We start from the raw sequence: 11,720 nt of genomic DNA, 5'->3' as shown, positions 1-11,720 counted from the left end.
CTCTGCATGTGTGGATTACAATTTACAAAAATGATGCTTGTATCATAACAAATAGGCATAGGACTATTTAGATTGACTTAATTGAGCTTAGCTAATGATATAAGTACTTGTGAGAGTGGTTTGGAGAGCTTATGGCTTATGTAAAAACAATTTGACTTTAACTTATCTTTTGTTATGAAAATAGATTATACGCAAGTACATATATGATAAGTGATTATACTCCACGCTTATTAAGTTGTTTATCCAAACAGGGCCAAAGTTGGATACGTGAAAATGCAGCCGCAAGAATGGAGCAACAAGACCAGCGGAAACAGGACAGATAATGAGCAACAGCTATGCAAATCTGCTGCTCAGAATTCTGCAACTCTGCACCAAGCCTTGTCTTATAATAATGACTGCCATGTTTTTAGTTGGCAAGACATATGAAGAACATAAGTATCTTATAAGTATTGAGAAAAATGTTTTTAAAAGAATAAGAAATTATTGTTTACTTTCTAGCTATAGCAAACAATAACCAAGTCTTATCCCACTAAGCAGTGTCGGCTACATGGATCAAATTACACCATTATATTCTATCATAAATCATATTTTGGTCCAACTCATTAATCTCTAAATCTTTCTTAATAGTTTCTTTTATAGTTTTTGTAGGTCTTCCTCTACCTCTAGTATCATACATGTATTGATATAGGATAGGATAGGATACGTATCAGACATGACACCAACCCTTTTCCACTTCTGAAGTATTTGGGCTTCACAGTTAAAAACTGAGAAACAATCAAAGACAAAAGGAAACAAAACAGTCTAATGGACATAAACTCAATATAGTGAATGAGTAAAAACAAATTGAATAAATAAACTGTAGTTGTTGTGAACCAGATAACATCTCCATTTATCAGTATATATACTAATTATAATCAATTTAAAATGTAAACTACAATGCACGTATCTGAAAATGGAAATTATAATATCAAAGAGAAAAACGAAAGGCTCAATGAAGAATGAAAAACAGAAAATTACAACTAAACAAGCTGCAAAATTACAACACCTCATCTTCAAGAAGTGCTTCTCAGTGCATTCTCTTCTTCAGTGATAGTAAGCTTTCCCTCAACGAAATTACAGCAAGCAATCGGTATTTCAAGTTGCTTCTTCAATTTTCTCACAACAAAAACCTCTGACTCTTCACATATGGTCAGCACAGTACCATTCCTACCAAGCCGACCAGTTCGACCAGCTCGGTGTGCATAGTGAATAGAATCTGTCGGTAAGTCCAGGTTTACCACAAGATCACATTCTGCCACATCCAAACCTCTTGCTGATAATTCGTTAGTCACAAGAACTCTAACCTCACCATTCTTAAACTTCTTCAGAGTTGTCGACCTACCAAGCTTCCCAAGATCCCCGTGTAACTCTGCGGCTTTCACTCCACGGGCTTCCAGCTTGAAGACAACATCCTTTAACTGCTTAGTATGGTTCATGAAAACTATCACGAATTTGGCATCCAGTGCATGAATACACCTTCTCAATGTATCAACTTTGTGCTGCAACCTCACTACACAGTAATAGTGTTTCAATGCTGGAGGTAGACTCTCTACCACAGCCTTAGAGGGCACAGATGGGGTAGAACTCGAGCTCGGTGACAATTTGACAGGCTCAGGTGACAAAGTTTCCAGCGGTACAATTTTCTTAGCTTGAACAAGAAGTGGGTCAGAACCCCAGCTTTTAGCTGCCCTTACAACCGAAAAAGGCACAGTTGCAGAAACCATAATTAACTGACGCTCGGTTTTTTTAGCTTTTGAGTTATGGTCTGCACCCGATCTCCTCCCAACATGCTCCAATAACCTGTGCATGTCTTCCCGAAAATTGAACGAAAGGAGCTCGTCAACTTCATCTAATACCAAGTATTGACAGCCATGAGCACGAAGTTTCCCACTTGCACTAAGCTCGGCTATCCTACCAGGCGTACCAACAACAATAGCAGGTTTGTTTTTCTTAAGGGCTTCTTCCTGCCTGGTTCGGTTCGCACCTCCCACAAGCTGCTGAACCACTTTCCTGTTTTCCATTCCCAATATCTTCTCAAACTCCCTAACTATCTGCATTCCAAGCTCCCTCGAAGGAGCAACAATCACCGCTTCTACTCCCAATTTCTTCCCAGACTCACCACCATCACCTCCCCCTTCATTATTTTCACCTTTCAGCGGCCCAATAACAGACAATATAGGAAGCAGATAAGCCAGTGTCTTCCCCGAACCCGTATACGACTGAATTATCACATCACGGTTCTTCAAAATGGTAGGCACCGCAGCAGACTGAACATCAGTCGGAACATTAAAACCCTCTTTTCCTAACCTCTCAATCAACACTTCCGGAATACCGAGTTCCGAAAACGACTTAGCAGCAAAAGGGGCATTCTCTATTTCTTTTCTCTCTTTAATCCTAACACTTTTCTTCTCACTAATTCCAAAGGGTTTTCTTTTCACCTTGAAACCCTCAGAAGAAGATAAACCTAACGGCTTAACCTTGTTTTCTTCACTTGTAATCTTTGGCTCAATTTCACTTTCAAAACCAACGCTTGAAAGGGTCAAAGAATCATGTTTGTTCAAACATTTCACACTACTATGAAACCAAGCAAATCTAGAATTCAACAAAGCCCTTCTCATAGGAAATGATTCTCCAACAAGTACAAGAAACTTTGCTGAAACCAAAGATTGCATCTTTTTTCAACAAACAACAAACAACAACCTAATTAACTTTTTTTTCTGTAAATGGGACAAGACAATAATCTTAATAAAAAGCTTCAAACAAACCACAAAGTGTGAAACATGTAAAAGCTGAAAAACCCACATAAAAAAAATTCAAACTTTGGAACAAATTAAGGGTGACAAAAAGTTGAAACCTTTATTTTTTGAAACTTCCATTACAATCTGGACCCAATTGTGATGAACATGACCAAGAAAAAGTAGTTGAATTTGGGAAATTGGGTTTTCAATTTTCTGGATTGAAGGGTGAGGTAACGAGTGTTTGTTTTATGCTGTGTGTGGGAGCATATGCGAGACAGTTTCGAGGGTTTATCGTATAAGTTTTTATTTTTTAAATTTTTATTTTATTTGTCTAGTCCATTTTATTAATTATTTTTAAATACTTTAGTAGCTAAAATTTATCTTTAAAAGTCCTGTAAATAATTTATTTACTCTAAGATAAATAAAGAATTACAGTTCAAACTACGACCTCTTCATGCTGCAACATCCTTGCCAACCAAATTATGTTCAATAGACTATTTTATTTCTTTTTTATTTATCTATTTATAAATATCTTTTTTTTACAAGAAAAGAAATAAACACATTTTTTTAAGGTTGTGACAGGGATCTAATATTCGTTTCACTAAGTGAATGCTTATATATCTTGATATTTATATCGTTTTACCGTTAACTATCTGTCTAGGAAGTAAGTAATTATTAATTAGCCAAAGAAACCATTGGAATTGTCGTCCCTAGACGTAGGTATCCAATGGATGATACCCATTGGGTCGTGTGGTGCATTAGTGAAGCTAGGAATTAACTAGTTAGTAATTAGGGTAACAAGTACCTAGCTGTCCGATTTAAAGTTATAGTTTAGTAAGACCATTCTCTCAAAACCCTTAGTAAGGTAGACGTAGATTAGGGTTGCCTGTTTGTAGAACTACTAAGTAAGCATAGAGAGAGTGTACTATGAGTGTCCTAAGATCCATAGATGGACAAACCTAAGAGAACCTTGGCCTTCATTGTCTTGGGAAACACTGGAAAGCCAATTTAAGTTTATGTTTCAATTACCTTTGAGTTAGCAAGACCCCGCACGTAAGGATCACTGTGCGATCAGTAGGTGCAGTTAGCCATCGGAGGGAAAGGCCTAATTAGGTACTAAGTGTGGATGATGCCCATTGGGTTAGGTGGTGCCCTACCTATTTAATAAACTCCCAAGAGCCTCATCACTTGTATAATCTATCTAAGATAAATAAACGCGACATTTATATTATTTATTATCCAACAACGAATATACAGAGGGGATTCGAAGAATCCTAACCGCTGTTTACTTTTCTGCAACCGAAAACAGGTAAAATCGCTATGTTGGAAATTGCAACCACTTTGATACCGTCAACTTACAAAAATAAGTAACGAGAATTGTTCGTACGAAAGGAAAATCCCTGTGGATACGATACTCTACTTACTAACTTTATTACTTGATGAAAATGACTGGTACACTTGCCATTGCGCAATTACGCTATTCGAATTAGACACGAAAGTATGCATCAAGTTTTTGGTGCCGTTGCCGGGATTTTTTTATATTTTCAACTGAACTGTTTTCATTACTTATTCTTGTCATGAATGCACCTAACACTTATAAGTTGATGGACACGACCCATTTCTCTTTAGGGGGCGTTTGTTTGAGGGTTACAAAATTTATTCCTAGGTATTCATTTTCCCAGGAATGTGAAGGTGAAAATTTTATTCCCAGGAAAATATAGAAAAAGGTGTTTGGTTAATTGTTTAATTCCTAGGAATTGTTTTAAAATAATTCCAAGGAATAGATAAAATATGTTTGGCTTGAGATGTAGAATCCTGGGAATAAATGTTATAATCACATAAATATCCCTATTGAATAAACCATGAAACCAACGTCTTCTTTTCCATATTTACAACATGAGTTGTAGGTAAACCGTACAAGTTACAACCCAATTACTTGAGAAAGATCAGAATTGCAATACAAACAGGAACCAAAAAGTTGCTGCTAAAATGGTAGATAGAAGAACCAAGCAAAGTCCACAAACAGAAGCTAACCTCCTTGTGCAAAACCAGAAAACAGAGAATGTCACCACTCTTACCTCATCAACCAAATACAAATCTCAGAGTCATCCTTAGTCACTACTTCTACATCATGTTCTGCAATGGTCTACTTTTGAGCTTGTGTATGAAAAACATAAAACCAATATTCTGTCACAGTATTGTAACATATTTTTTTTTACAATATTACACAATTTAAACATAAAGACAAGATGTGGCAGTGATACTTCACATATTGAACCACACTTTTCTAATGCATAGTCACCAATCTGTTAACTTTTTGAGTATAAAACTCACAACCTGATGAATTATATTTTCAATACCAAAAACTTAAATGTGACAGATGTAAACAACACCAACATCAGACTAGTGACACAACCAATAGAGTAAATGAATTCAAAGTATAATTGATGTCATTACACAACTAATAATATATAGTGATTCCAAATTTGACAAATCTCACTTTCTTAGATAATATGTCACACTTGGGAACATCATCTATGGATAATATTAAGCAGTATAAAAGTTGAAAAAAGAACATGTTATATACTTCATTTCAAAATTAGAGTTATAACACATGCTAACAGTTTTAAAGTTTGAGGATTTTATTCACATTTTTAATGTTTGAGCACTAAAAGCACATGATCTTAATCCTAAGTTAGAGGGAGTAAATTGGACTTTTCCCTAAACAAATACAGTTAGACTACAAGTTCAGTGCCAGCAGATAACCACTAGTAAATAGCTTGGTAATAGAGGTAAAGAAAAAATAAACATATACCCTGCTGGGATCAGAATGAGGATGTATTGGTCAAGGAGTTCATGCATTGTTCGACTACCATGCTCTTGGAGATCAAGAAACAAGCTCATTTTTTAGAGTCATACAATAGATGTTGCTACAATCAGTCAACAAATTATGCAGAAATCACATGAAATTGTTCAAGTGTTTTATATGTAAAACAATGTGCAGTCTGTCACAGATTGCAGCAACATACCAGCACAAGGTATTGATAAACACTCGTCCAAGCACAAGGTATACTTGGAAACGCACAAGAAGAGTACAAACAAAACTACTGAAGCAGCGAGATAGTAGAAACGATAGTAGAAAGAAGAAAAGAAAAAAACCAGCCAAAGCAGGTCGAAAACAACGCATAAAACTGCACTGAAAATTGAACATACCAGCCTCAAAACTAAATGAAAAGCAATAGCAGCCACAAAAACCTAAAAAATCATACAAGTATGGAATGGAACTGCACTAAATTGCAGATCCGACAGCAAAAACAAGGCTAAACCTACACTGCTCTTTATATCATCAATGATTTGAAATCAGCCCCTACCTGTTGAAATCACACCAGACACCACTGATGTTACACATAAACTTATAATCAGTTTTGTCCCCATCTTCACTATTAAAGAAGATTTCAAAGTCCACAAGAACAAACTAAAAAAAGACACTAAAAACTAGTTATGCATAAACTGAAACCAATACGAGACTAGCAAAATCACTTTTTCAAAAATAAATCAAAAGTTGCACTAGTAACATATCCAATAGAGTAAATAAATTTTAAGTATAATCGAAGTGATTACACAACTAATAAAGACCATAATAACGGATTCAACTAAATAATAAAAGGAATTAAAAACAGTGGCTAATGAGTTTTTTTTACCAAATTCAAAAAGCATTGAACATTCTAAATTCTACCTAGAACCATTGTTACTCAAACAATGTCCACAAACCGCTTCCTCAATCCAGGAGTATCCATTATGAAAAAATAGTCGCAAAGGTTATTGTCTTTGGTGATAAGCATACCAGCCATTACCACTTCTGCATCAGACAGTCCTTCAATTTCTTTTAAAATAGAGACAATCTGGTTCCTCCTATCAGCTGTGTGTTTCTCGTGCACAAAACAAGAAGTGAAGACTTGTTTCATATTCTCAACACCATAAGCATAAATCTCACCCAATTTGTTCAATGAATTTGACATGCTATCAGAAGCATCATCGTTATACTTCACCCTTTTTCCCCCACGCTTTCCGGTCCTATAATTAGTAGAATCACGTTGTGACTGGTTTGTTGGATTTGAACCCGGAGCAGTAGTGTTAGCTGTGGGTGTTTCTGGCATCTGCGACTCAAAATTCTCAGCATCATCATCATCATTCAAATTAATTCCTGATCCGCCCTCTTGTGTTGATTGAACATTTTCCTTCTCCATCTCAATAGTCATATCAATGATATCTTCTGTTACAGTACCAGCTGCTTTATCTTTTCCAAATACAGTATCCAAGCTATCATAGTGTGGAAATGGTTTTTCATACAAACCAACTGCGGTAGGGTGAGACTGCATTAAAGGAAAAATTGTTTAGAAATATAAATTTAATGCAAGAAAAATTATCATGAATTTATCAATTGTGGAATAGTATATCTTATATTACCTTGCACCATTGACGATAAATCTCCTTCTCTACTTTAATCATCTTTTTAGCATCATTCCACCCAAAACCACTTGCACCTGGACCCAACATATCTTTGATTGCAGAATACTGTCTTTTAAGCAGTTTCACTCTTGATTCAATATGCAGGGTAGCTTTTAGTGTGCAACCTGAGAATTTGTTGTGAATATATTTCTCCAAAGCTTTAGTATACCCAGGTTTAAATGAGTTTGCATCAGCCTTCCAACCCTCATCCACTAATTTCAACAAACCTTCCACCAATACTTCATCTTCTTCATGAGTCCATTGTCGCTTTGTGATTCTTACATTTTGATTTTCAGACGACCCGTCCATCTATTCAACAACTCAACAAGTGCGTGCATGTCAAAATATATAACAATAAACAATAAATAAAATCATATTACAAGTACATATTTTACAAATAAAAACTCATAAAAAGAAACAGATTTGATTAATAAAACTTTTAAATCAAAGTCAACAGTACACTGAAAATAAAAATTACAATCAAATTGAAATGTCAAATAAAAAAATATGAAAACTTTCAATGATTTCCACCTCTCCACCTATTAAATATATCTAATGAAAAACTATCTCTCCATTGACTCCACGTCGTACTTGGCTCCACCGTAGTTATCATGTCACCGGACATGACTTCATCAGAGAACTCATCATCTCCTAAATTCAATTCCAAAGGATCCAATGTCATTTCTTTGCGAATATGATTATGTAGAAGACAACAAGCTGCTATTATTCTTCCTTGAGTTTTTACAGGATAAAATGACTTCTCTCTCAATATAGCCCAACATCCTTTCAAAAGTCCAAAACATCTTTCTATTACATTCCTAGCTGAAGAATGTTTCATATTGAAAAATTCTTTAGGGGTAGATGCTTGTAATCCATTCCTCTACTCACTAAGGTGATACCTTTGACCTCTATAAGGAGTAAGAAATCCTTCTCCATTCATGTATCCAGCATCACATAAATAATAATACCCTATCATAAATAAACCTGAAGTTAAAATCCATAAACTATGCAAGACATATTTTATTTTTATATTAATTTATACTATTGTACCTTGAGGAACCTTTAAACCATTTGGTCGAGAAATAGCATCTCTAAGGACTCTAGAGTCAGCAGCTGATCCCTCCCAACCAGGCAAAACATATATGAATTGTAAATCTGGTGAGCATACACCTAACACATTTGTAGCTATCTCACCCTTCCTTGTTCTATATCTACTTTTGTCAGCTTCCAGCACATTGACCTTGATGTAAGTGCCATCAAGAGCTCCTAAACAATTTTTAAAGTATTTCCATCGTTCGTCTGTGTTGCCCTCCAAAATTGGTTTAGGTTGTTTTAACAATTCTTTATGACACTTCAAAACTGCCAATAATACATTACTGAAATGCCTACTAATCGTTTCACCAGACCTAACAAATTGTCTTCTAATCAATCTATTCTTAACATGATGTGCCAATATATGTAAAAACATGGCCACCAACTCCTCCACACACATGTGTCGAGTAGGAAGCAATCCACCAATAACTTGCAACATGTCACATAGTTTATGGAAAGCAGCTCTATCCATCCTTGTATTTTCAATGCAAGCCAAATCACTTATGTAAATAATTCTACGAAAATGGACTTCTCTAATTAAACTTCTTTCATAAAAATCCCATGACCTTTTTCGCTTTTTTGAACGCTTACTTAACTCAAGGTAGCATAACACAATTGTCATCAACATAAAGTAATTCAACATCTCCATATATATCATAAACATTGCTATAATTTTTTTCTTCCTTTCACGTATTTCCATCAAATGTGTCATGATTAAAAACAAAAAATTGCTGCACATCATAATACTATATTAGAGACATAGGAATTACACCATATATAACATTCTAAACAGAGCACAAACATCCAAATATATAGTGATTCCAAATTTGACAAATCTCACTTTCTTAGATAATATTTCACACTTGGAAATATCATGATGGAAACAAAAGAATGTCAAATTATGCACAAAGATGTAACATTGAACATCATACTACTTGACTTAGATTATGTACCACATCTTGCAGATTTTCACTATCAAGTTACTAAGCTTTAACAATACAACTAGGAGCTCAGTTGATGTATCCTATGGCTACATGGTTCTAGATACACAACCAATAGAGTAAATGAATTCAAAGTATAATTGATGTCATTACACAACTAATAAATATATAATGATTCCAAATTTGACAAATCTCACTTTCTTAGATAATATGTCACATTTGGGAACATCATCTATGGATAATATTAAGCAGTATAAAAGTTGAAAAAAGAACATGTTATATACTTCATTTTCAAAATTAGAGTTATAACACAGGCTTATTGGTTATTACTAGCACATGCTGAAGTTTTACGAACAAAGAATTCAGCGTTATGGTTATTAGCATATTTTGGAAAAAGTTAGAAGAAGGTGGTTTAATAAAAACAAGTTGTCTCTAACCTTTTTTTTCATTGATTCATGATTGGGAAAAAACAAGAATTGCCAAACAGTGGGAAAAAAAATATGAAACAAAACTGAGTTAAATTTCTCATAAAAAATGAACAAAAATGGGTTGAGACAAAGCAATAAGCAACAAACAGCAGACAAAAAAACAGAGAATTGATATCAATCACCAAATCTATGTTGAGTAATGGAAGAATTATGATGAAATTAGATGATACCTTGAACAGAAGAGTGAAATCAAAAACCCAATTGGCAAGCAGTTGATGCACACACAAAGATCATGGGTTTCTTTTTATACAGAATATCATGGGTGAAAATGTTTAGCGGGAATCAGAGAAAAAGAATAGCGGGAATGGCAAGGGTAGAAGAGGTATTTTGTTGGAGATCATGGTTTTTATTCCCTGGAAATAAAACTTTCCCATGCTATCTCATTGGAATGAAAGACAGGAAAAATGGGTAGAACGTGGGGGAGAACGTGGGTAAAAGACTTTCCTGGGAAAAATGTATTCCTTGGCATATTTGTGTTATTCCCATCTACCAAACAAAGCAATATTCAATTCCAGCCTTAGATTCCTAGGAATTATTTTTGTAACCCTCAAACAAACATCCCCTTAGAGAATTCTTTTCTCACATTTTAAAAAAAAAAACACAACACACTCTTTCTTTTATAACTAATAGAACAAAAGAGTACGGAGGTTAAGGTTTACAACTTGAATAATCTGATTGAAACCACTAAGAGTACACACCAAACTGGAATGGTCGTGGAATTAAGGAGTAAAAAGGTTTTAACACCTTTAGAAGCTAAGAAGAAGCGAGTTCTTGAGGAATCATTAATAGTGATAGAAGAAGAAGCATGTCATATCAAGAGGAGGAAGTCTCCCATGAGGTTGATGAGCAACAACCTGAAGACAGACTGGAACGAAACGAGGAAAGAGTTGACAACGAAACTACGATTCCTCTAGGAAACCTACTAGAACTCCTTACCCTCACGTTAGAAAGAAACCTGAGTAAAGAAGAAGAGGAGGAATTCTTGAGGTTTATCGAGCTACTACAAAACCTACAAGTAAACATATCTCTTGCAGAAGCATTAAAAAAATGCATGTCTATGCAAAGTTTATGAAGAAACTTCTTTTTAGAAAGAAAGGATTACCCAGGGAGGAAGCTGTATTATTAACATAAGATTGTAGTGCCATTATCCAAAATAGAATACCCCAAAAGAAAACCGACCCAGGAAGTTTTACTATACCCTGCTCCATAGGAAACTTAAACATTAACAAGGCATTGTGCGATCTTGGAACAAGTATCAACTTAATACCTCTTTCCATGATGAAAAAATTAGGAAATCTGGTTGTTAAACTAGCAAGAATGACGCTCTCTCTAGTAGATTGTTCTATAAAACACCCTTTCACGGTTGTAGAAGATGTCTTGGTTAAAGTAGGAAGATTTGTGTTTCCTGTAGACTTTGTGATTATGGACATGAAAGAAGATAATGACTGTCCATTACTACTAGGAAGACCATTTTTAGCAACAGGAAGGGCCATGATAGATATGGATGTCGGAGAAGTGATGTTACGAATAAAAGATGAGCATATCGAGTTCAATGTATTCGACCAAATACCAAATCAAGGGGAAGTCAGAGAGATTGAGTGTAAAGAAGTCATGGAGGATATGATTAACGAACTGGCATCACGTAGTCGAAAACTGACCACTTAGAAAGAGTCATTAGAGAATCCAGTTCAAAAGAAGATTTGAATCTAGATCAGGAAACAGAAGAAATACTTGATCAGTTAAACCCCCCCCAAGTAAGGTTGCACCTCTCACAGAAATAAAACTAATAATCTAATAAAAACTTAATAGCGAACAAAAGAATAAATAAATTAAATAAACGACAAATTATAATAAATAATTATCCAACAAAAATATACAGAGGTTCATCTTAGAACGCTAACCTAAAAAGAGTT

General features: G+C 34.9%; 3 protein-coding genes across 3 annotated transcripts; all 3 read right to left on the bottom strand.

Moving 5' to 3' along the window:
- Window positions 1–825: 825 nt before the first annotated feature.
- Window positions 826–3,047, bottom strand: LOC25486880 (DEAD-box ATP-dependent RNA helicase 47B). Its single transcript, XM_039830622.1, has 2 exons — window positions 2,894–3,047; window positions 826–2,692 (listed from the first exon to the last, which is right to left on the bottom strand). The coding sequence occupies exons 1-2, from the start codon at window positions 2,913–2,915 to the stop codon at window positions 1,053–1,055; spliced, it is 1,662 nt and encodes a 553-aa protein (XP_039686556.1). The 5' UTR covers window positions 2,916–3,047; the 3' UTR covers window positions 826–1,052.
- A 3,271-nt stretch (window positions 3,048–6,318) lies between these two features.
- LOC112419194 (uncharacterized) lies at window positions 6,319–10,369 on the bottom strand. Its single transcript, XM_024776306.2, has 3 exons — window positions 9,978–10,369; window positions 7,245–7,595; window positions 6,319–7,150 (listed from the first exon to the last, which is right to left on the bottom strand). The coding sequence occupies exons 2-3, from the start codon at window positions 7,593–7,595 to the stop codon at window positions 6,530–6,532; spliced, it is 972 nt and encodes a 323-aa protein (XP_024632074.1). The 5' UTR covers window positions 9,978–10,369; the 3' UTR covers window positions 6,319–6,529.
- Window positions 7,692–9,957, bottom strand: LOC112419195 (uncharacterized). The gene is made up of 2 exons (XM_024776307.2): window positions 8,337–9,957; window positions 7,692–8,255 (listed from the first exon to the last, which is right to left on the bottom strand). The coding sequence occupies exons 1-2, from the start codon at window positions 9,118–9,120 to the stop codon at window positions 8,167–8,169; spliced, it is 873 nt and encodes a 290-aa protein (XP_024632075.1). The 5' UTR covers window positions 9,121–9,957; the 3' UTR covers window positions 7,692–8,166.
- Window positions 10,370–11,720: the final 1,351 nt, after the last annotated feature.

This window comes from Medicago truncatula, chromosome 2, assembly GCF_003473485.1.
Source record: "Medicago truncatula cultivar Jemalong A17 chromosome 2, MtrunA17r5.0-ANR, whole genome shotgun sequence".
NCBI lineage: Eukaryota > Viridiplantae > Streptophyta > Magnoliopsida > Fabales > Fabaceae > Medicago > Medicago truncatula.
This window is presented reverse-complemented; position numbering and strand designations above follow the sequence as displayed.

Bases quoted from the DNA above. Each gene is read 5' to 3' on its own strand.
- LOC25486880 (XM_039830622.1), bottom strand. From the start codon at position 2,915: ATGGAAGTTTCAAAAAATAAAG. The intron at 2,693-2,893 runs GTTTCAACTTTT...CTTTGGTTTCAG, and splicing joins GGAAGTTTCAAAAAATAAAG to CAAAGTTTCTTGTACTTGTT.
- LOC112419194 (XM_024776306.2), bottom strand. From the start codon at position 7,595: ATGGACGGGTCGTCTGAAAATCAAAATGTAAGAATCACAAAGCGACAA. The intron at 7,151-7,244 runs GTAATATAAGAT...CCTTTAATGCAG, and splicing joins TTTATCGTCAATGGTGCAAG to TCTCACCCTACCGCAGTTGG.
- LOC112419195 (XM_024776307.2), bottom strand. From the start codon at position 9,120: ATGATGTGCAGCAATTTTTTGTTTTTAATCATGACACATTTGATGGAA. The intron at 8,256-8,336 runs GTACAATAGTAT...TATTTATGATAG, and splicing joins TGGTTTAAAGGTTCCTCAAG to GGTATTATTATTTATGTGAT.